Source organism: Candida orthopsilosis, assembly GCF_000315875.1.
Source record: "Candida orthopsilosis Co 90-125, chromosome 1 draft sequence".
Taxonomy (NCBI): Eukaryota; Fungi; Ascomycota; class Pichiomycetes; order Serinales; family Debaryomycetaceae; genus Lodderomyces; species Lodderomyces orthopsilosis.
Window position 1 is genome coordinate 837,087 of NC_018292.1, and position 25,013 is coordinate 862,099.

The window sequence follows — 25,013 nt, forward strand, 5'->3', positions numbered from 1 at the left end:
CTGACATGTTTGATTAAATTAGACTTTGCATTGCATAGGGTTAGGAGACTTTCAAGATGAAACTAAACTTCACTTTTCATGCCATTTTGTTGAGGTAAACTTTATATGTCACACAAGTCATTAAAAGTCAAATGAATAAACCCCGGTGCTTATTTGTGTCTGTAGATTTATATTGTGAAATGAAATTTTGAAATATTCACCTGCTCGTGTAAAGTTTTCTAAATGTCCTCGGGTGGTGATTACGCAATGTACTACGGGCCGATTTATCGACTGAAATTTGAAATTAGAGGCGTTAAGGCATGATAGGAGTATGTCAAGTGAGGAACATTGTTTCAACAGAAGGCTAGAATCAGCATCCATTAGGCCCCTATGTGATGGTGGTTAATAATTGCCCGTGCAAAACAGCTAACCAATAATAAGTAATACGGTCCCTCATCTCGTCTATAAACCCGTCAATGCACGTACCATTGTTCCACTCCCAAATAGTCCAGTTAGCCCATTGTTGCCAGATACATGACCTATTGAATGTGTCGCAACGAAGAATGTTGGACGCAAAGAAGCTTACAGGTGCGCATATATATATATATATTACCCAAAAACATCAACGGTCAGCTTACCAAGCGAAGTGACACAAATTTGCCTTCTCTTAGGATGATTATTTTCTTAGATTTTCCGAGCGAGGCGCCGCTTCACAAGCTAAATGATAAAGATCACCACCGAACCGGCTCGTAGATTGCTAAGGGGAGAGAGGAGTATTTGTGTTTAGTGTCAACGGCAGAAGCAGTCTTTTTAATAACTCTACGTTCGACAACACTCAAAAAACACACAGTATAAAGTGAAATGAATGAATCTCAAAGAGTTACCATCTATTCTTATACTCGAGTCATCGAAAGAATCATTAGATAAAGAGAATATAACATCGATTGCTAGCTGCCTAATCTCGGGTTCGTTTGGAACCCAATTGTTCTTGGTATGTTTCACGAACTGAAGTCGTGCACCTTGCTCATTTCATCAAAGTGCTTCATGCCCAAAACACTAATAAGAAAATTTTTCTCCTAATACAAATTTCTTCTTCTCTTGTTCTACATACATATTCACACTTCCGGATTACCAGCGAGACTAATATTGCATCCATTTAGTTAAGCAAAAATGGCCGGAAGGAGATTGATAACTATGAGAACGTCCATTGTTAATAATCCAAAACTTTCTTTGTAATCTATTTTTATGATTTTTGAAATTCTTTGGTTCGCATGATGGATACATTTTATAAGGAAAAGACTAGAGGTAAGAAGAGATTGTATATACACTAGGCCAAGTTATTATATCAATTGTAAGTGTTTTCGTAGAGTTATCCACCTTGTAGTTGGCTCATCATAATTGCAGTTTGCTTTTGATGAATTTGGGTAATTGGTGTCAAAGCACGTAAATACCAATAACCAGTTTTAAGAGGACATGCCGACACTGACTGGGTACCCTTTGTCAGTTACGTTCCCCAGCTCCTGCAATGAGATTCAATCTTCTTATCATTGAATGAAATAAAAGACGCGTATCATTCAGCAAAAACACACGACCTTTGTTCAGAGAGAAAAGTAAACAACGAAATGTCCCACAATAATGACAGTCAGCTCGTATTTAAATCACGCACGGCGTTCACCTTTCCATAACCCCAAACTCAGCAATACCATGTAATATCCGTAACGATCCTAACTGAGACTTTTCAGTAAGTTATAAAATGTAAAGCATCTCTATAAAGCCGTTTAATTCGGCGCTGAAAAAAGTGTGGGATGGTCAAAAGATCAACATTGAAATTAAATTTATCAAGGCGCTCCTATTATTTAATCTTTTTTACTTAAATAATCAATTTGTTTTCTTTTTCTCAAAACAATCTCTTCACAAGTTCAATACAACTGACAAGCTGTATTTAGTATTCTACTGTCATTCGCTACATACAATGATGACTATGGTTCCGCCAACCTCGTCGCATCAACCAGATCCAAAGTTAACTGAACATGTCTTACAACAACCGCAAACCCAGAAGCCAGCCAAAAGCCTTAGTCAATCGGTAGCTGCCACACCTCATTCCCTTGCTACCCCATTGAGATCCCTCACTATTTCTAGACCAAAGACAAAGAAGGAAAGTGGCGTATCAAATAAGTTTAGACCAACTATTATTCTTGTTGCCAAGTATTCGTTTACTGCTGAATCCTCCAACGAATTGAGCGTCACTAAGGGGGACATATTGAAATTGTTGGATCAGCCTCGAGACGGCTGGATATTGGTAAAATATATTGACAAGTTACACTCGCCGGGTTTAATTCCAGCAACGTATGTTGATATTGCAGTAAATGACCAAACAAACCCGATAACTATAAATTGGTTACATGGAACTGACAATGCTGACATTGTGAAGGAGCATAACTATCTCAACCTACAATTCAACAAGGTCGAGGCCATCTTCCTAACAATAAACAATAGGGCATACCCGGTTTCCGCTTCAATTTCGAACTTTCTCTTGTTCAAGGAGAGGTACTGGTATAGGTTAGATATACAGTACAGTGACAAATCGAGGGCCCACTTGTGTCGGTATTATCAAGATTTTTACAATTTGCATATAATGTTGTTAGATTTGGTCAGTCGAATTAGTTCAAGTGCAAACCTGGAGGACTTGAGATTGCCAAAGTTACCCGAGCCCTTGCCGACAACAACTACGTTAGATAACTATAATGACGATGAGGGTGACTCTACTGTCAAAGCTGAGAAAACCTTTGAACATGAGACCACTCAAGTTAATATGTTGTTGAAAAGATGCAATGATTTAAACATTTACATCAACAAGCTAATTTTAAACAAGTATTTTCAAACCTCGAAAGAATTGATTGAATGGTTAGAATTGGGTTACAAAGACTCGCCGGGCTATGTTCTTGAGGCAACTGATGAAGATTATGATGCCGAGTGGACGAACGAAGAAATCAACAACAAAATCCTCCCCGACTCAATCAATGTTGTAAAGGTTTATGAGGAAAAGAAATTACAAATGGAGCAAGAGTTGGAGGCTTTAAAGAAAGAGCAGGAGGCGGAGATGTATGAGATTGACGATGCTGACTTGCCGACTAGGGCAAAGTCGAAAAATATCTACAACAATTACCAACAAGCGTCGCATATAATGTCAATTGCTCAAGTTTCAAGACAAGGTTCAGTGAAATTGACTAGAGCTGACTCGAGATTGAACCTGTACAATGCTACCAGGACTTCTAACAGTCAGAACAATCTGCCAGAAGTGCTCCGTAAGCAAGCAGACCATACGGATCGTGCTGACACATCAACCAACAGTTTATCCACCACTTTCTCCCCTATTGAAGAGGATCAACATTATGGAGGCTCTCCTGATACATCACGTGGCTCTCACACTATGAAATTATCACGTAAAGATTCGTTCAAACCTGAAGAGCCTAATGCAGCATCACCACAATATTCAAAATATACGAGTTATCAAACATCTATTCCGCTGAGTCCACAAGTGCCCTCATTGCAGCAAAAACCACCAACTTTATCCAGCCCCGTTATTCATTCCCCAAACAATCAATATAGTCCTAAGCTTGGATCATTACCGAAGGTCAAGACCCAGTCTTCACATCAACAGATTCACCCGTATCACGATAAACCATACCAATTGCCACAATCTATGCCGTCCAAGATGTCACCCATGGGTGTCAACTCTCAGGTTTTCCCAGTAAGTGGATACACTAATGCTAGACATCCAGGCTTCAATGCAAATGCAAATAATCCACATTTCTCCGCTACCTCAAACTACTCCCATAGCTCTGGCTCCCCCTCGCCAACTTCTGCCAATGCAATCTCCAATATGAAACATCAATATATCAAATGCAAGATTGTTAATCCACATGATGAGATTATTGCTTTAAAATTATCCAAATCACAAATTAAAACAATTGGCGATTTGAAGAATTTGATAAAGAGTAAAGTGTTTTACAATAAGTTGTTTATCAAGTTACCCAATTTGAACAACTTTGAAAATATTGATGTTGTTAAGTTTAATATTACCGAGTTTTTGAAATTCAATGACAGGGTATTATTGCGGATTGCCTGAGATTCATTTAATACCGTTCGCCGTGTTTGCTCGAATTCATATTCAATTCATCTTATGTATAATTTAGCGCATTTTTGTATTAGAATAAATGTATCACTTAAATAATAACCCGCTAAACAATCACTATAAACGATGTCTGCCTACTTTCTTGGACTCAATTGGAAAACCTCTTTTTTAACAGCTTCGGCTAGTTCGGGACTGACACCGCCAAAGTATTTAAACACCCTATCCTGGATCCCTGGCTCAGTTTTAGCGACTTCGATGGCGACATTATGAGCCAAGTTTTTTCTCTCTGTTTCAGACAAAACGTTGTTGTAAAGATCTGCTGGCTGATCAAATTCTGCTGAAGTGGCAACCCATTCAAATGGTTCGGCAGGACCTTCCCACACCTCTTGAAATTGTTGAAGTGGGAACGATTTGATAGTGACCTTGTTCCTATTGGTCAAATAGTTTGGAGTTGCACCAAGATTACCATTAACATTCATGAAACCGTCTCTTTCAGAAGGTGCATATGGTTGTACGCCGCCTCTGAGGGGACAATTGACAGGAATTTGAGCGAAATTAACCCCTAATCTGTATCTTTGAGTATCAGTATAAGAAAACAATCTCCCTTGTAAGACTGGATCAGCAGATGGTTGCATTGATGGAACAGTATTGGCAGGAGAAAATGCAGCTTGTTCAACTTCAGCAAAGTAGTTGAGTGGGTTCTCATTCAACGTTAATTTACCAAACCTTCTCAATGGATAATCTTTATGTGGCCAAGTCTTGGTCATATCGAACACTGAAAAGGGAGCCCCCTTAGCCTGCTCGGGGGTCATAGTTTGAACATAACAAGTCCACGAGGGGAAATCGCCCTTTTCAATGCTTTGAAACAAATCATCTTGGGCAGCGTCGGGGTTTTCACCTGCAAGACGAGTGGCTTCTTCAATTGTATGATTCTTGATACCTTGATCAGTCAATTGATGAATACGCACGTAGACCCATTCATTCTTTGCATTTGCCCATTTGAAAGTGTGGGCAGAAAAACCATGCATATGTCTAAATGAAGCAGGTGTTCCACGATCAGTGTGCAATATGGTAACCTGATGAACAGTTTCCGGATTCAACGTAAAGAAATCCCATGCCGCGTTGGGATCCTTTGAGTTGGTCTGGGGGTTCCTTTTCTGGACATGGTTCACGTCAACAAACTTTGATGGATCCCTAATGAAAAACACGGGAGTGTGGATATAAACAAAATCCAAGATACCTTCTGATGTGTAAAATTTGGTAGCGAAACCTCTAACATCTCTAGCAGAGTCATTAGCGCCTGATTCGGCAGCAACAAGAGAAAACCGGGTGAACGTTTTAGTTTTTTTCCCAACTTCACTTAGGAAATCAGCCGCGCAAATATCAGTAATGTCATCAGTAACTTCAAAGACACCATGTGCACCTGAGCCTCTACCATGCACTACTCTCTCCGGAATCCTTTCTCTATCGAAATGGGCCAAGTTGTCGATCAAATCAATGTCCTGTAATAATAAAGGGCCATGTTTGCCGATTCTTTGGGTTGCATATGGTGGATTTGGAACTGCTTGTCCTTGCGAATTAGTGAGAACTGGAGGTGGGGTCATTTTGAAGATTAACTTGCTAGTAATTCAATCTAAAAGTCTTTGACTCACTGAAGCTTTCATGAAGTAATTAGCTCTTTATATATCATTTGACTTTTATCGTAATACACAATGATGACATATCAACCACCACAGTTACAAGGGGGGATTTGTTAGCAATGTCAGCCCTTTCAGAGCACAATATCAAATAAACTGCTAGAAAAATTCCTTCCATCGAAATCTAAGACGATAACTAAAGAATTTTCAGTGTATGGAATATTGAAGAACTTTGGTAAACGGTTGGTTAATATGCAGGAGTGAAACTAAAGTTTACCTACACACCACAAGTCAAGCGCCATATTAAGGGATTATCAATAAACTGAAATCACTCAAAGAAAAAAGGCGGAAAAAGTCGCAAGTGAAAGGCATTTGGCACTGCTTGGAGAGGGGAGGGAGGACAAGCTCAGTAGGATTCCAGGGGTAAACGCCGACCGGTTGCAAATTTCGAAAATAGGGTTGTATTCCCATGGATAGGACTTTATAATTCAGATCAAATGCGTATGGGTTGCTGCCCCTTACGTTGTTTTCAGTGTCCCACACAGGATGGAGAATCTTTGTGAATTATGTAACAATTATTTTACACATTTAAAATAGCGCGGCAATGATTAGTAATAGCAATCACCTGGCTTTTCACTGGTCAACAGATTACATCCTTAATCTCACACAATAACTCCAAAATAAATATCATATACTCAAAAAGCAACTATATAAGATGGTCACATATATACGCTTATTTTCTTGGGTCTAATTGGAAAACTTCCTTCTTGATATCTTCCTCCAACTTTGGACTGACCCCACCAAAATATTTGAAGACTCTGTCTTGAATTTCGTGTTTGGCAGCAGAAACATGTCCAGCAATGTTGTGTGCCAAACGTTCTTGACCACCTGGATTCTTTGGCAAGACCTTGTTGTAGAATTCAGTAGCTTGAGTCCATTCAGCAGGAGTAGCCTTCCAATGGAATGGAGTAGCAGCACCTTCCCAAACTTCTTGATCTTGTTGGATTGGGAATTGGTCGTATTTGACGTCGACATCTGAGGCCAAGTAGTTTGGAGTAGCACCGAGGTTACCATTAACAGTCATGAAACCATCTCTAACATTAGGGGCAAAGACGTGAGTACCGTTGTTTGGATTGTTGATTGGAATTTGAGCATAATTGGCACCCAATCTGTATCTTTGAGTATCAGTGTAAGAAAACAATCTTGATTGCAAGACTGGATCAGCAGATGGTTGCATTGATGGAACCGTGTTTGATGGAGCAAAACCAGCTTGTTCGGTTTCGGCAAAGAAGTTGTCTGGGTTCTTGTTCAAAGTGAATTTACCAAACCTTCTCAATGGGTAATCCTTGTGTGGCCAAACCTTTGTCAAGTCGAAAACGGAGAATGGTGCCTTTTTGGCTTGTTCTTCAGTCATGGTTTGAATGTAACAGGTCCATGATGGGTAATCACCTTTTTCAATAGCTTCAAACAAGTCTTCTCTAAGGTAGTCTGGGTTTTCACCAGCAATCTTAGTAGCTTCCTCAACAGTCAATGTTTCAATACCTTGATCGGACAAGAAGTGAACTTGAACATAGTACCAATCACCTTTAGCATTAGACCATTTGTATGTGTGACCTGAGAAACCATGTTGTTTTCTGTAGGACTTTGGAATACCTCTATCAGTGAACAAAAGGGTGACTTGGTGGACGGATTCCGGGTTAGAAGTAAAGTAATCCCAAAAAGCGTTTGGGTCTTTCAAACCGGTTTGTGGGTTTCTCTTTTGTGTGTGGATAAAGTATGGGAACTTGGATGGATCTCTAATAAAGAAAATTGGAGTGTTGTTGTAAACCAAATCTAAAATACCTTCTTCAGTGTAAAACTTAGTGGAGAATCCTCTTGGATCTCTAACAGTATCAGCAAAACCTTGTTCACCGGCAACTTGGGAGAATCTAGTAAAGATCTTGGTCTTTTTACCAATAGTGTCCAAAAACTTGGCAGAACAAATATCAGTAATGTCATCAGTAACTTCGAAAACACCATGAGCACCGGAACCTTTAGCGTGAACAACTCTTTCTGGAATTCTTTCTCTATCGAAATGGGCCAAGTTATCAATCAAGTTGACATCTTGCAACAACAAGGGACCATGCTTACCAATTCTTTGAGTGGCAAATGGTTCTGGAACTGGGTTACCTTGTGAGTTAGTGAATACTGGAGCCATGATTAATTAGTTGGTATAGTTATGGAGGGAAAAAACCTAAAACTCTAAGAACTAATGGAAAAGGAAGTGGCAAACCCCTTTTACTTAAATAGTTGAGGCAGAAGTAATTCTGATTATGTGGCTGGGGGACTTTTCACTAAACTACAACGATTTGACTCCGAACTCCTACAAATTGTGAACGTGTGGTTCTTTCAAAAAAATGAATGCAACACAAACAGGCCAAGACAATACAAAATTGCTTTCCACAAGGGATATTTTTGATGTCATCTAAATGTGTTTTACATTTTTGCTGATAAATTGATATGTAGGATGTATTAAATAAGATTAACTGGGTAAAGAATTAGCGCATGGAATACATAGCAATCATAAAAATGGTTATGAGTTAGAAGCTTTTACACAGTATTTTGATTGTGGTTACAGCAAATTCTTTTTGTATGGCTGCAAATGCGCGGGTACTGTACACATTATCCGCTTTTGTATGATTGCTATCGTCACAGTTCATGCGCTACAAAAGCCATATTGTTTCTGAAATCCACGATTTGTGGCCTTATATCACTATATTTGCTTTCTATAGTTTTAAGAAATGGATTAGGGATTAAGGGAGGAAAATGTGGAGGGTAAACGTTTATAGGCACAGCGTTTGTTATTGTTTGTCGTTTTTGCATTATGTAATTGGTTTTCATGTTGCTGTAATTGGCTAAAAACACCTACTCTTTTCCTTTTAGTTTTAATGCAAAGCCCTTCTCTCCAAGCATTGTTTACAGTTGCCTGATCTAATGATCCACAACTGTGGATTACATTGAGTATTATTGGTTATCTTTTATCCGGATTCGTCACGGTGGACATGACGAGCCAGGGACTTGACTTTACTTGGAGCTCCGAAGCGAATACGTCAGCGATTGGGCAAGTTGTTTGGCAATAAGTTAGGGATGGTTTCTGCATATAGATGTGTTATGGAAAACGATTGCTAATTTGTTGTATTGCGAAATGTCATTTTAGTGATTACAAAAACAACCAAAACAAATAGGAGAAAACGGAGAAATCTTCCCCTTCGCTCGCTTGGGTAGTTTCCTATACTCCGAAGTTGTTCTTAACTTAGGGTGATTCGACTTTGTGAATTTTGAAACTCATATTTTCGCATTTATCGCAGTTTCACATCACCCCACAAGTGTTAAAACCAGGTTTCTTTTATTACTGTAATTGCGCACTTTAAATCAGCAAGTTACAGAATACCATGGTGTGTTTGACTAACTAGACAGGAATTGCCGATTACTATGTACAACAATTATAGACTGTTTGGAAGTGTGCAGGCTTTTAGACTTCTGAGAAAGCCATATCCATCCTCAAATCTTTGGATCGAAAGAAACCCTCCTTGGTAGCATTGCCCTCTCGTTTCTAACAAAGATCTCTCGATCCGTGGGTAAGCTCTCAGTCACGTGCTCGCATATATAAATCCGGGTGAAACTAATAAAAGACAAGATGAATATTGATTAGCTTTTCCACTCTGAAGATTTTGTAATTAGGCGGAAGTAAATACAAAGAGCAAGCATATATATAGATCAAGATGAAAAATATTAGGTATAACTTAAAGGAAAAAGGCATTTTGAAAACTGTTTCATAGAATTTGTAATAAAATTGGCAAAATTAAAATCGTGAAAATTGGTGGTGCAAAAGAATTCCGAAAAGTGGTGGTGACGTTTGTAAGTCAAGAGAGAGGGGCAATATTATTAATTGTAGAAAGGTAGATTCGTTAATCCTTTAGAAGAAATCTCATTTACACCTTACCACATACACATGAAACGTTTACGTATATCTCATTGACCATGATTTTGGCTGCTACACTTTTTTGCAACTTGTCCATTTGATAGTCTTCACCCCAGATCTAAATCACCACCTTCAATCAAACTCTTTAACTTCGATAATGGTTCAAACCTTGATTCAAAACTTCGTCAGCTGTTATTTTGTGTAAATAACACCAACAACAAAGCACTGCAACGTACACCAATACACAAGAAATAAGATATCGCAAAGTCACTTACCACGTTGATGGTAATTGACAACCAACACGAACGAATCACTTGTGTGGTTTTGTATATATCCTCAAGTTAAAGCCGATAAGTGAGGTTTTGGTGGGGGCAGTGCTTGAAATCACCTCTTTTCTCATTTCATCCACGACCTTGGCAACAACACTTTGTTTTGTATTTTACCTTGTTGGGCCGGCTAAAGTTGAATTGCATCATAGATTTAAACTAAACTAGGATAAAAGAGTTTAGGTGTAATGGTTATGAGTTTCACACTATATTCTGCAATGGAAGTGGAAAAAAAATATGCTAGAATCATGCGATTTAAGGTGACCCTATCAGCACTTGGAAGCAGCTTTGTTTACAGCTAGAATGCGCAGTCTAAAATTAACATTACACTTTGAGTTGATTCAAAAAGGGATGGACCGAAGATAGTCTCATTTCTAGTGGAGAGAACATGACCTTATTTGTTGTGTTTTGTTTTGATTGTTAGTTGACGTTTTGACAAATCCTAGATCTAAAACACAAAGTTGTAAAACACGTTATTATCTTTGACCAAGACATTCTTAACTATAAACTCGAATACACAGAACATAAACAAAAACAAATCTTGTAACCATCACATTAGAAAATAATCGTAAACAAAGCTACTAACCATTTTACTGAAGGAGATAAAAAATAAAAGTTTATAACCGTAGAGACCTAATATTATCTTTCACTCAAACCTCTATTTACCATCCTTGGTCTACTACTACAAGTGTTCAAGAAAAATTTTGATCAGCTTTGTTCTGAAAGTCAACAAATAAATGAAGGACAAAACTTTACACGATGATTAGCGAAAGTTAATACCTTGTTTCTTTTCGCGGCAATTGTTTAAGCAAGCCGAAACCTTATCTTGATGAAACTTTTGTAAACGTCACCTAGAGCTTCCTGCACTTCTGAACACTTCGCTCTTTGAAAGAGCCCGGTGTCATCATGAGGCTCATTACATATTCTGTACATAGTGATGCTTGTTACATTGCTTTCCCATCGGTAGTAAAATACTTCAAAAATGCTTACCAATCTGGTCAAGATTTAATCGCGTACCAAAGACCACAAGTTCTGAATCTAGACCAGGTACAATCTATTGCTTGCAATAAGCTAAATGCTTGCCGACTGACTTGTTGATCTCATTTTAGAATACTCTCTTATAGCAGAAGATTTGGCAACACCAATTGGCGGAAATTGCGACCTTATAAACTACACCCTGCATATTAGTTTTCTGTCTGATTTTCTGTTCAAATCGCGTTCTATTAAACATGCCAAATGCAGGTTCAGGGTAGACATACAGGGACCAAACTTCATTTCATTGAAGTCAACCAAGAATAGAACGCTAGCTTAGCTCAGCTACTCGTCTATAATCCAAAGCTTCTTGGTCTCTAAGGTTTGAGAACTCGCTTTTCAAATGGACCTAGCTGAAATTCGTGATTAAACCGAGGACGTTCTGCCACGACTTTACAAATATGGTATTTCACAAGTATGACGTCGACAATGTACGAGAACAAAGCACGCGCAAACTTGTTGTAGGTAGCTTGTACTATTTTATTGTTTGCTGAACGAATCTTTATCCTACAACCACTACAGTGTGTGTCAACTGAGAAGAGGCGGCGAGCAAAACTAAAGAAAGGGCTGTTCGGTGCAGGTGAAATTTTTGGTATCATAACTGATTTTTGTCCTGCGTTTGTGACATTGAATAAGTCAATTTACATTAAGTGTATAGCGGTTAATTTTAGAAATATTAGAACATATAAAAACTGTGTAAACAATTGCATGAGAAAATTGAGTTTGTTCGTAAATCCATATTGTTTTCCTTATCAAAAGGTTCTTCAAGAGCAAAGATTAATGAGCACTCGTTCAAACCGTACTTGAGCGGAAGTGTCTAGTTTTGCTTGGCTAGAAACATCTCTGAAATGTCGCTCACGGTAAAGTAAAAATGGTTGACCTGGTATATACTACACCTAAGAGCTAAACGTTTTTACTCCTCCTCATAGGAGTTTAGACTCTAAGTCCGGCATAATAAAGGAAATTCAAGTACCACAAAAGTATGTAAGAGTAAGGCAACTTTCCGCATAATCATTAATAAATGTTTTTTGTCTGTCCGTGTTTTGCGGTTCGGTTATGAGTTTTCCCAACTTTTTTAAACAATCATTTGACATAGACATACATGTATTGCACAAAATTGAGAATAATAGACGACATACAGATGACGATAGAGACTACTACCACCCATACAAAGGTAAAATAAACACCAATTGAACCGACACAATAACGATAAGTGAACAGGTTAACACCGATGCAGTCAGAATAAATAGTTGACTGGTTTGTTGTTTATATGTGCACACGTGTGAAGTATCCACAATAAATTGATACTTTTATTTTTATTGTCTAAAATTTGGTCTTGGGTCTGGGTGAGGCGCTTGAATCCCTTAATACAGACAAAAAGCCAGCACAAGTAGAGTTAAATTGCAGAAAGATTAGCCTCAAAAACTAATTCTGTGTCTTTATAAATGATCATGAAATGACTTTCATGATGGACCTTTTATTTTAGCTTTCAAACGTATTCAACTATAACTCTTTGTCTTCAGTTTTTAAAGAAAGAGATTTTCATAATCTTTCTATTGCATATACAGAAGAATTCTATAAAGTAGTACAAAACTTGCATAAGCTAAGAAACCTTAAACAACTATAATAACCGAACAATAACAAAGTAACAATGGTGCATAATAATAAACAATTCTTCAACAAGAAGGTTACTTAATAAATTGCACAAAGTATAATGCATTTTATTTTTAGTACAGCATAGTACAGGACAACAAAGTACAATATAGTAGATTAGTGGTGGTAGACAGTTCACAACAACCACAAGACATTGCTTTAAAGAAGTTTTATTTATTTATTAAAGTAAATAACAATAACAAAAACTGTTACTCTTTTGCATAAAATATAAAATAAATACTATAATAACACTTGAGAATCAAATTTTGCAAAAAGTCCAAACAACGTCAACCTCAACTATCCTTTTCTTTTAACCTCATTCATCGTCAAAGGCTATCGTTAATTTCCAAGTCACTTTCCATAGATATCCCCCCAAATTTGGCGCCCATTTGGGAATCTTGTTCGACATATTTTAATTGTTCCATTTTATTTACACGCTGAATAGTCTGCGATATTTAATCACCCCAAGGGGTTCTTTCTGCTGTTTCAATATTCATCTCGCAACAACCAAGACTCCATCTGTCATCTTTAAAAAATTATAATCAGTCAAAAGAGTCTTTTCAAGACCATGTCCACAAGTTTATTCAGATCTAAGCAGTTTAAACTGAAAAAGAATTTGAAGAACATTGTTATCTCTGGTCCATTAGCTAATGCAGACTTACAACAACAGCACCAAATACTGGCACTGACAGAAGACCTGCATCACCAGCATCAACAACAAACAACCCCCCCAATCAGGAGGAGACTAAGTAGTTTAGTTGCAACTCAACAATCTCCACCACACACAGTCAAGCACACAACTTCACATTCCATTCTACACAAACACCATCACCACAAGAATGGGAAGTACACAATAGATACTGAAGATGATCCCCTTCAAGTTATTCTTGTTTCCAAATACGCTTTTAATGCTGGGTCACCTAGAGAGCTATCAATCAAGCCCAAACAATTCCTCCGTTTACTTGAAAAATGTGGTAATGGATGGCTTAAAGTGTGTGAGTTGGAAAATAATCTGCAGTTGGGTTTGGTTCCAGCTTCATATTTAGATATTGCTATAAACGATATTACTAGACCAATAACCTTAGAATGGCTTCATGAATTTAGGATAGATGCTCCTTACAACAACAACACCAAGCTTCTAATACCAACTGATTGCTTGATTGATGAAATTTATCAGAATACAACTACCAAAGATGTCTGGTTTTGTGTCAAGATGCAGTATGATTTACAAATTATCTATGCAAATCGTTCATTTGGAGATTTTGTGAAATTCAACAATAACCTATCTAATATGAATGTTGAATTTCCTCAATGGACGTTGGGTGACTTTACAAAAATCAATTCTACTGCTGTGTCTAAATTGAAACAAATTTGTATGGGATTGAATGACTACCTACAAACTATTGTCAAACAAGCCAGACATCAGAATAATTTACAACAATATTTACATAAATTTGTTTTTGACTTTGGTAAGTATATCACTGTTGACAAAGAAAATCATATCGACGCTGCTCAACAAGAATTATCAACAGGCTCTATATTAATTGATAAACTCGCATCATCAGCAACAGGTAAAGAACATGACTTTACTTACTCAACCACTGCACCGCTACCATGGCACCAAAATCAACACAAAGATCTTGAACAACAACAACATCATCATCATCGCCAGCGTCGCCAAAGTGAACAGCTATTCAATAGCTTTACATCCCCACGCACACCAATATACAGATATGATGAGCAAACGCAATCTCCCCATACCGCAAAGACTATGGCAGCCACAACTTTAAGAAAGTCATTGAGGCATTCAACATCGGCAACAACTATGATCTCCACGTCACAACTTCTTCAAAGATCAGGACAACAAAGTAACTACACTTACTCGCCTTCGAGATCACAACTATCAGTCACATCAATTACTTCTCCATCAAGAAGATTGGTCAAGTCACGTACTACTAGTCGTGTTTTCAAAATCCCTGATCAGCCTGAGTTGGAAGCGATTACAGCTGGTGGTGATAGCATTGAATCGATACCTCAATCAGTTAGCTCAAGTACTTTAATGAGCTATACTTCATTACTTGACCAATATGAAGGAGACGAAGAAGAAGGAGAAGACGAGGATGAGGATGAGGATGAGGAGAGGGCGAATGAACAAAGGTCTGAGAATGAACAATATTTGATGTCTTGTAATGCTAGAGAAGAGCTAAGGGAATTGAGATTTGATAATATGAAGATAAATGAGAGAACGCGTGATTCAAGTAACCCTGGCGATAGCAACGCCACAAGTCGTTCACCACACTATTCTCACGATTCATCACAATCACAATCATCACATAATTCAAACTATTCTAAATTTCATAGAAGGACAGATTCAACATCAAATTCAAGTGTTGATTCACATCGTCTTTCTATTGCTACAAAGGAAACATCAATGGACAATCATAATCATACAAGATTAACAAATGTTCATGAGCAAACTCAGCAGGATCTGGATTTGTCAGTATTGAAGGAAACCAAATATGAAATTGATCCATTGGTGGTAGCGAAACCTAGAAAAACCTCCTCTACACATAGTGATGCTAGTTTAATGGATCTTCGTCAAAATATCCAATTAGAGGATACAAAAGATGCGAGCCAATTCTCAACAGCACCAAATACTCCATTAACACCAACTACAATTAATGAAGAAATCTTTGCCATTGAATCATCAGTCGTACATAAATTTGAAAAACCCTTGGCTCATCACCAACATCCTTCTCATTTCCAAAGAAAACTTTCTTCGGCAAACGTTACTCTCCCATTACAACAAGTGCATCCATCTGAACAAGAACCAACTGTCAAAAAGATAATTGCCGCTCAAGATGAGATGGATGATGAAATCAAGCCATTGAATGTAAAGAAGCACGGGTGGTTGAAAAAAGCTGATTATTTAACTCAATTAGAGCCAAAAGATCCAGAGCCGGAGTCACAGAGAGCCACAAAGCAGAAGCAACGCTAGCAGACACACAATGCTGAATATATTAAATTGAAAATATTCCTTCAAAACTCCAGCAATGATGTGATAGTCCTCAAGATCGATCGAAATAAATTGACAACAACAAATTACATGAAACTGAAATTAAGTTACAAAATATATCATGATGCTAATTTGACCCAACATTATGAATTGATGCCATTGCTATTACATGGTGAAGAAGAAAAGAATAAGAGTTGGACTGACGATGAAGTGGTAAAGTATGTTAAGGAGAAAGTCAAATGTAATTTGAAATTGGTTCGGATTAATAGAGGTGGTTGAGACTGGGTTGACATTGAGTGTGAAAGAGCTCATTGTCAACTGTGAAGAGGAGATTGCTTGTTATGACGACTCTATAAGCTAAGAGTATTTCGATGTTATGAATGAATGTTCAGTCTACATATATGTCTAAATAGATAGATCAATGAGATAAAGAATAGAAAAATGCCTTTGTAAACCCTCTTTGAGTTTGAAGTATAGGTGATTGACATAATTGGAGCAGTTCTTTTGAAGGTACAATTATCATTAGCTAGTTTTCATAGCTACTGGTTGAACAGCTCAACTTTTGTATCGAAAGAGAATGAAATAGAGTTCAACTTTGGGGACGATATTTCTTGGCTTTGCGTATTTTAATTGATCAATGATTATCGTGCGCTTAATTACACTGTCGATTATTACCGATTGTCGTAGATTCTCCTTGATTGTAAAGCCAAGACCCCACTTCAGTTAATAATGTAAAAACACGGTGGCTAACTAGGGTTAATATTTGCTCCGTATAGATAATATGACCCATGCTTGATTCGTTAACAGGGGTAGGGTTGTTGGAGGCCAGCATATTTCGTTGAAACTCTGAATAAAATTTTTTTCATATGCAGTTTCATGTGGAGTCTCTTTATATTCTGGTGTTCACTAAGGTTTACTGACTAACCGCGCATACCTGAAGTGTAAAAACTACAGTTTTCATAGCTGGTTCGAGAAAATGATCGTCTTTAATTCTAACTGTATAGGGCAATTTATAAATGAGGAGACAAGTGGTTCGAGATTTGCTTGTTGAAGCCAAATAGAACCAATTTTGACTATTTGTTCTAATTTTTGTGTAATACATTGAGTTTAATTTCTTTTCTTCAGAATTCTGTCAAATTTGGTTTCCTACTACTAACGAGTTACACTTAAAAACAATCATTTAGCACAGATTACATTTTGAACTTGAGATCTTTGACAAATGTTCATAACGAGTGGGTTGCAACAGCTCTAACCTATTTTTTCAAGATTGAAAGTGATTATCTGAACAATGCTTATTGTATGAAAATAAATTGTGACATGTCATTGAAATTTCGTATACTACATTGACATTGAGCTATAAACAAAACCAATGCGCTGGCGATTGAATTAAAAAAAGTTTTATTTTTGTGTAAGTAAAACTTCACACATTTTTCAATACAAACCGCCTGTCGCACACACGCACACACATACTTTACCTTGCAATCATAAATTTATCCATTTCATAAACATTTTCAAATGAAGCAAGTTTTTTTATGTGATAGGAGATCTGCGACATCACCATTAGCCAACAAGGCACATCAGACAGACACGATCTTAAACTATGGTTCAAGAGATTTGTACTATTGACGATGCTTGTATGTAATTACTGAGGCTGATCTTTGCATATGCAACTGGGGATATGGTCGTACGTTATCATAGATTAGCATTACAGTACTCAATATAGCCTATATGTATTTGCTACGTATGTACAAAGAGAGAATATGGAAAAGGCTCGTCCTTAATGCAAGGAACATGCAACTGAGCACCAAGGAGAAAAAGGTATCAGTCTGTTGCCAAACGATTTGAAGTAATACGATATTTTCTCTTGTGCCATCGTGGCCATGTGTAACTTAGGTACTGCCAGAGTATATGTTGACTTCTTTATTCCCAAAGGAGTAGAGTTCCAGATGCATTGCTTTTGTGTTGCAATTCCATACCTTAATCTTGAAACCTTTTCTTTTTTTTTTTATTTTCTTATTGTTTTCAACTGAAATATAAAGTTGTAAATTGTCTTTCAGAAAAGATTTTCATTTCTTATCAGAGTGGGGAATCCATGTAACAGCTTCATCACGATCCATTACATTCCTTACATATTCGTCAACACAACAACCTATAAACACATTCGTTACGTCATTAGTTATTGACTATTCTTCAAGGATCCAGGCACTTTCATTAATTACATTCACTTTTATTTTACTTTTATATGCCAGTACAATTTGAAAAACCTACACTGATGAGTCTACAGTCATCTCCTGCTCGACCTACGAGCTTATACGTTACTCCACCGCTTGAACTATCAGATGATGAAGGCACTGAAGATCATAAAGACCTACACCTGAATAGTACATTGACTCCACTTAGTTCGCTTAAGTCCAACACTACACTCAAACAAGACCACGAACAAATTCTTGAACAACGTTTAGCCACGACGCTTCCGTCATTGGCTATATCAACACCTCCAATCACTCCCAAAGACGATGATTTGTTCTTTTTCAAGCCACCGCAAAAAAGGGTCTCCCTGGGGAACACTTTACAACTGGATAATGGTGGAACTTCCCCAGATCCAAGTTCACCATCTTCGAGTACACCGAAAAGAATTTTGTCCTCACCGGCCCGATTTATGAAGCGTCTTTCCATGAGATTAAGATCGGGATCTGACGTGGATCTTAAGCGCAAACCTCCAAGCACTAGCAAGAATCTCGATACAAGAGTCACGTCACCATCACCAGATTCTACTGTATTTGATCCAAGGTCAAATTCTCTTGAGCAAAACCCAACAACACCACAAGAAGATAAAAGCTTAAAGAGTTCTAAGTCAATTAGAATGAAAATTTCACGACCTCAGCTAGATAATTTATCAACACATGAGAAGAATAAGTCGAACTCTTGCATAGTAAGTGAGCTGGGATCACCAAGAAAAAGGGACTCATCAGGTATGACACTGATGGAATCGCCATTAGCACAACTATCTTACTCGTTCACATCACCTGTCAACTCATGCGTTACAAAACATAGTCAACAACTTGCATCAGCACAATTTAATGAGAAAATGGACCTTTCTAATTTTGACGACGAAAGTCTGTTTTACGATTCAACCTTTGCTTCCCGTGACTCTATGATTTCCATTGGTCGAAATTCCGAAGTACGTAATAGTGTTGTCCAGAAGCACTTTAGTATAGGAGGAGAATCTGATATTTTCCGTACACCACCACAATACCCAGGGTCAACAAATACAGAAGCTGCTGCACTTGACGAGTTACTGGCATCACCCGAGAATGAAGTCAAGCGAAACCACTCACGCCAAGCCATTCACAACTCTTCTCCATTACAATCACGAAAATCGCATGCTAGTTATTCAACGGTTGAAACTAGTCCATTTCTCAAACTCAATATATTTCTCGAAGATTCGCAATTAACTCCACCCCCTTCTTCGAGAACGGCTGCAAGTTCCACTGAAACTTCATTTACTTTGCTATCAGATAATCATGATTTCATGGCCATTAAACTTCGAAAGGACAAGCTACAAAATATAAATGAATTGGTTAATGTTATTATATTCAAAATTATCAATAAGAAACCAAATATAAAGGTCAATGATATTAATTTGAGTATATTTTTCAAAGATCTGCATTTGAAGCCTATATTGTTGAAAGAACCAGTTACAAAAAAAAATAGTGCAATGCGCAACAAGGAGGTGCTGCTATTGGATAATGATGGATTGTTGTTGGACTATGTCCAATTGAAGAGAAAGCTATATATTAGGGCACAATTTTGAAAATGCATGGCTCATTTTTATATATTGTTCTGAATACATGGATTAACGTCTTAAAACAGTATTCCCACGTAGAATTGTAATTCGAGACTGTAGGGTCTACTCCCCCATCCTTTGTCGTTTAATTCTTGTTGTAATTTCGTACAAAACCCGTCGTTTCCAAAATTTTGACGTGTCTCAGATCGTTTAACGCGTCAACATGAGATCTACGAAAGAAAAAATGTAAAATTAAATTTTTCACCAAAATGTGAACACCTTGTCCCCGTCGTAATACAAACACAAAATTTTCCATCCAGAATTGGACAAAGAAAGGGGTTCCGGAAAAAAAAAAATTCACCAATTGAGTGTCCCTACTTTCTTTTGATTTTATTTCTTTTGAAGCAACATATTCACACCAATTTGCCTTCAATTGATACTATATAATCAGTTGTTAAAATGATTGACGGTGTTACTTTTATTAAAACACCAGCTGCTAAACCACAGCCCCCAGCATCGGATAAATGTGGTGTTTGGACTACTGATTCCCCAACTATTCACAATGCCCCTTTACCAGCTGATGGTCCTGGCTCAATTTCATTTTCAAACTGGATTTTACTAAGTATTTTGAGTTTAGTACCTGGTTACATCACCTATAAGCTTGGTTTAGGATTCAAGACATGGGTTTTCTTTTTCATTTTGTTTGCTTTACCTATTTTGATGGCTTATTGGCTAGTTATGTCCACTATTTCGCCAAGAATCAATGAGAAAGTAAAGTACCCAAATAGACCAATCTCATACTATTTGGAATACCATACTCCTGAATTGAAAGCCAAATATCAAGATTCAAACAATGGACAAGGTACCAAAGTCCCAATTGAGACATTTCAAGAATTGTTTTTTGATGGGAAAGTTTCGTTCAAAGGAGATGCTTTAGATGTTATGGAATATAAGCATGAATGGGCAAACTTTAGATTCACTTGGGGATTATTCAAGTTTTTCTTATTTGGTATGATTCCAGAAGTTATTTTCCACTCGCAATCACAAGATGAAGAACAAGTTGGGGAGAATTATGATCGTGGAAATGATTTCTACTCTTGGTTCTTGGGTCCAAGAATGGTTTACACTTCTGGTGTCATTAGTGACATTACTAGAGAAGAAACCTTGGAGGAATTACAAGATAACAAATTGAAAGTTATGGCTGAAAAAATTGATTTGCAAAAAGGCGATTATGTCTTGGATATTGGATGTGGATGGGGTGCTTGGGCAAACTATGCTTCCACTCAGTATGGCGCTAAAGTCACCGGTATTACATTGGCTAAGAATCAAGTTGAATGGGGTAACCAATGGTTGAAGGATAATGGTGTACCACCAGAACAATCTGAAATTATTTGTTGTGATTATCGTGATGCACCAAAATCCGGTAAACCCAATGGTAAATGGGACAAGATTACTTCAGTGGAAATGGCCGAACATGTTGGTATCAGAAGATTAACTGCTTATTTGGAACAATGTAGAGATGCATTGGAAGATGATGGATTGTTCTTTTTGCAGTATTCAGGATTAAGAAAGAATTGGCAATATGAAGATTTGGAATGGGGATTGTTTATGAATAAATACATCTTCCCTGGTGCTGATGCTTCTACACCTTTGAGTTTTGTTGCTAGTTGTTTTGAATCTGTTGGATTTGAGATTGTTAGTGTTGATAACATTGGAGTTCACTACTCAGCCACAATTTGGAGATGGTACAGGAACTGGATTGGAAACAAGGATAAAGTCGTCAACAAGTATGGAATCAAATGGTACAGAATTTGGGAGTTTTTCTTGTCAAGTTCTGTGGTTGCTAGTAGAAATGGTACTGCAACTTGTTACCAATTTGTGTTGAGAAAGAACCTTAACTCATACAGAAGAATTGAGTATGTACCAAAACAACAAGGTCTTCAAGGAGCTATTAATGGAGGCAGCAAGTGGACTAAAGAGTTTACCAACTGGCATTAAGAGGATATGGCTGAGGCTGCTACTTGATTGTATATCACTTTTTCTGTATATAGACATATTGAAAAGAATACAGTCAATACAGTATTGCCATGTAAGCTTGTCGGACTTTGGTGGCTCTTTTGCGACCAAACAGGTGATACTCAAGCATCTCTAATAGTAAACATGACTCGTGCATTTGAAGAAGACCCCTAAACCGGTGCAGAGCGGTTCCTCCATAATATTCCGAGGCATAAAGTTTTTTGTGTTGGGGGAAGATTCCAAATTAGGAAATAAAGAGCGGGCTGAGTGTCGGAATCAAAGGACTTTAAACGCGCGATGATTACGAGTCAAAAGTCGCATTGCAATGGGCTGTTCAAGAGGGCGGAGGGATGCTAGTTATAGGGGGTTCTTCTTGAACCCTTTGAGCCATAGAGAATTCCATGGGAATAGTAGGGTGGAAGCGAAGGAAGAATATCTGGATCGTACTATGCGACTCCTTTAGTGGTTATCAAATGTCGTATTTCTGTTCAATGATTGCAAATTGAATGATGTAATCGTAAAGAAATCACCCTCGTTCGCATCATTACATCACAGCAATTGACTGCAACTAGTGGCTAAGAAAGTAAAAATAGAATGCTTTCTAATCCCCCAGTCCGAATACCAACCTATAGAGTTTTCGAATTTCGTTATCGGAGCATCTTTTTTTTTTTTTTGACTCTGGAGCGACTGAGCATTTTTCTTTTTTTCTGTGATGATGTACGTGAGCTTTTCCTCGGTTATGCCCATTAGACAAATTCAGACTTGTGAAAAGTTCACTACTCAGAATTTGCCCTTCGAGATTGTCTATAATAACCCCAAAGAGCACCCATTATCATCGAGTCCTATTCGGGATCTTCTACCTCTGGCACATGCCCTTCATTCTGTATCAAAACGACTTTAGCTCCTTGTTTCGAGCGTTTCCGAAAACCGCTTTAGTTACTTTGACGCCAATCAGAGTCAAACAATAGTTCCGTGGCTGTTTCGGGCAACTCCATCCACCCGAGGCCAATTTAATTTTACTTGTATTTGTATGCAGTCACTATCGTGTGCGACATTAACAATATTAGTCTGTCCGACATTTTTTATAGTCTGGAAATAAATCTGGGGTAAGAAAGAGAGACATTTTTTCTATTGTGTTATAAGAAATGTCCGATTTTATTATCACATTCCCTTTCAACGCTTTGTATTTTTTTTTTGAATTGAATTTCGACATCCTCTGGCCCCCCAGATTTTTAAAATTTAAAGTATATAAATATACAATTGCTTTTCCGTAATTTCCTCCTTTCCAAATTCCTTCTTTCTTCTCAATTATCTAATATTAAAATTATATAATCAAAAATGTCAGGCCCATTCCCAACTGTTGCTGATAAAGTCAAAGGTGTCCAAGTCCTAGGCCCAATTCCAGACAATGCTAAACACATCTTTTCACAAGAAGCTTTAGCTTTTGTTGCTACTTTACACCGTGGTTTTGAAAAAACCAGACAACAATTGTTAAACAACAGGAAAGAAGAGCAAAAGAGAAGAGATCAAGGTTACTTGCCAAACTTTTTACCAGAAACTGAACACATTAGAAATGATCCAACTTGGACTGGTCCACCATTGGCTCCAGGTTTGATTGACAGAAGATGTGAAATTACCGGTCCAACTGATAGAAAGATGGTTATCAATGCTTTGAACTCAAATGTCGCTACTTACATGGCTGATTTTGAAGATTCATTAACTCCAGCTTGGAGAAATTTGGTTGACGGTCAAGTTAACTTGTACGATGGTGTTAGAAGAAACTTGAGTTTTGAAACCAATGGTAAGAAATATGCCTTAAACTTGAAAGAAGGTAGACACATACCAACATTGATTGTTAGACCAAGAGGATGGCACTTGACTGAAAAGCACGTTTTAGTTGATGGTCAACCAGTTTCTGGTGGTATTTTCGATTTTGCCATTTACTTTTTCAACAACGCAAAAGAAACTTTAGCTAGAGGCTTTGGTCCATACTTTTACTTGCCAAAGATGGAACACCACTTGGAAGCTAAATTGTGGAATGATATCTTCAACTACTCACAAGATTACATTGGAATTCCAAGAGGTACCATTAGAGGATCAGTTTTGATTGAAACTATTCCAGCTGTATTCCAAATGGATGAAATCATCTACCAATTGAGAGAACACTCTGCAGGTTTGAACTGTGGTAGATGGGATTACATCTTCTCATACATTAAATGTTTGAGAAACTTCCCAGAATTTATCTTGCCGGATAGATCACAAGTTACAATGGCTGCTCCTTTCATGTCTTCATACGTTAAATTGTTGGTACACACCACCCACAAGAGAAAGGTTCATGCTTTAGGTGGTATGGCTGCTCAAATTCCAATCAAGGATGACGAAGAAAGAAACAGAAAGGCTTTGGAAAATGTCACCAAAGATAAATTGAGAGAAGTTTCATTGGGTTGTGACTCTTGTTGGGTTGCTCACCCAGCTTTGGTTCCTGTAGTCTTGAAGGTCTTCAATGAACACATGAAGGGACCAAACCAAATTGACTTGCCACCTAAGGAGCCATTCAAGCCAGTCACACAAAGAGATTTGTTGAGTCCATTTGTTCCTGGTGGTGTTATTACTGAAGGCGGTATCAGAGCAAACATTATCATTGGTATCTCATACATTGAAGCTTGGTTGAGAAATGTTGGATGTGTTCCAATCAACTACTTGATGGAAGACGCTGCTACTGCTGAAGTTTCGAGAACTCAAATCTGGCAATGGGTCACCCATGGTGCCAAGACCAACACCGGTAAGGTGATCACCAAGGACTACGTCAAACAATTGTTGGATGAAGAGTACTCCAAATTGACTAAGAATGCTAAGCCAGGTAACAAATTCAAGCAAGCATTTGCTTACTTTGCTCCAGAAGCTCTTGGTGAAAGATACTCTGATTTCGTTACCACTTTGATTTACGATGACGTCACTACCGTTGGTAGAGCTGTTCCAGGTGAGAAATTATAAGCTGTATGGAAAGTTACTGGTAACTTTTAACTTTTGTATTTATTGTATAGTTTAAAGTTGGAAATTTTTACGACATTTGTTTTGTAGCCGATTCGGGGAACGCCGAATGTGACAAAATCTAATACGAATACCCAAACGGAGAGATATCGTCCTGTTTCGACTCGGGATGTGTAACCTTTTTCGCACTGTATGTATGTAGCTGGTAGTCTGAATATTGATTTGGCATAAGAAGCTTGAAAACGTGCTTCAGGTGTATTCTATTGAAATAATCAGTATGCTTCTTAATGCCCAGAGAATTCCAATGATTGAAAAATACCCCCTCAAAAATTTGCTTTTATTCTCCCCTCCGTTCTAAGTCTCCGAAATGCTCACAATGGTACTTCAATTAAGATTCAAGAACGACTACTAGCATCTTCCATGACAGTACGACTTGTTCACCAATTTCATATTTGGTAGCATCTTTGAACAATTTTAAGT

The 25,013-nt window shown here is 37.7% G+C and overlaps 8 protein-coding genes across 8 annotated transcripts; 6 read left to right on the forward strand and 2 right to left on the reverse strand. All coding sequences in view use genetic code 12, as the record gives it.

Moving 5' to 3' along the window:
* Positions 1 to 1,951: 1,951 nt before the first annotated feature.
* CORT_0A03850 (hypothetical protein) lies at positions 1,952 to 4,108 on the forward strand (the record flags this gene model as incomplete). Its single annotated transcript, XM_003866165.1, has 1 exon — positions 1,952 to 4,108. One exon carries the CDS (start codon positions 1,952 to 1,954, stop codon positions 4,106 to 4,108), a length of 2,157 nt encoding a protein of 718 aa, XP_003866213.1.
* A 140-nt stretch (positions 4,109 to 4,248) lies between these two features.
* Positions 4,249 to 5,718, reverse strand: CORT_0A03860 (hypothetical protein; the record flags this gene model as incomplete). Its single annotated transcript, XM_003866166.1, has 1 exon — positions 4,249 to 5,718. The coding sequence occupies one exon, from the start codon at positions 5,716 to 5,718 to the stop codon at positions 4,249 to 4,251; it is 1,470 nt and encodes a 489-aa protein (XP_003866214.1).
* A 766-nt stretch (positions 5,719 to 6,484) lies between these two features.
* Positions 6,485 to 7,948, reverse strand: CORT_0A03870 (hypothetical protein; the record flags this gene model as incomplete). Its single annotated transcript, XM_003866167.1, has 1 exon — positions 6,485 to 7,948. One exon carries the CDS (start codon positions 7,946 to 7,948, stop codon positions 6,485 to 6,487), a length of 1,464 nt encoding a protein of 487 aa, XP_003866215.1.
* Positions 7,949 to 13,291: 5,343 nt separating this feature from the next.
* CORT_0A03880 (hypothetical protein) lies at positions 13,292 to 15,721 on the forward strand (the record flags this gene model as incomplete). Its single annotated transcript, XM_003866168.1, has 1 exon — positions 13,292 to 15,721. One exon carries the CDS (start codon positions 13,292 to 13,294, stop codon positions 15,719 to 15,721), a length of 2,430 nt encoding a protein of 809 aa, XP_003866216.1.
* Positions 15,722 to 15,829: 108 nt separating this feature from the next.
* Positions 15,830 to 16,018, forward strand: CORT_0A03890 (hypothetical protein; the record flags this gene model as incomplete). Its single annotated transcript, XM_003866169.1, has 1 exon — positions 15,830 to 16,018. One exon carries the CDS (start codon positions 15,830 to 15,832, stop codon positions 16,016 to 16,018), a length of 189 nt encoding a protein of 62 aa, XP_003866217.1.
* A 1,963-nt stretch (positions 16,019 to 17,981) lies between these two features.
* Positions 17,982 to 19,553, forward strand: CORT_0A03900 (hypothetical protein; the record flags this gene model as incomplete). The annotated part of the gene is made up of 1 exon (XM_003866170.1): positions 17,982 to 19,553. One exon carries the CDS (start codon positions 17,982 to 17,984, stop codon positions 19,551 to 19,553), a length of 1,572 nt encoding a protein of 523 aa, XP_003866218.1.
* Positions 19,554 to 19,985: 432 nt separating this feature from the next.
* On the forward strand, positions 19,986 to 21,524 carry CORT_0A03910 (Mts1 sphingolipid C9-methyltransferase; the record flags this gene model as incomplete). The annotated part of the gene is made up of 1 exon (XM_003866171.1): positions 19,986 to 21,524. The coding sequence occupies one exon, from the start codon at positions 19,986 to 19,988 to the stop codon at positions 21,522 to 21,524; it is 1,539 nt and encodes a 512-aa protein (XP_003866219.1).
* Positions 21,525 to 22,880: 1,356 nt separating this feature from the next.
* Positions 22,881 to 24,536, forward strand: CORT_0A03920 (Mls1 malate synthase; the record flags this gene model as incomplete). The annotated part of the gene is made up of 1 exon (XM_003866172.1): positions 22,881 to 24,536. The coding sequence occupies one exon, from the start codon at positions 22,881 to 22,883 to the stop codon at positions 24,534 to 24,536; it is 1,656 nt and encodes a 551-aa protein (XP_003866220.1).
* Positions 24,537 to 25,013: the final 477 nt, after the last annotated feature.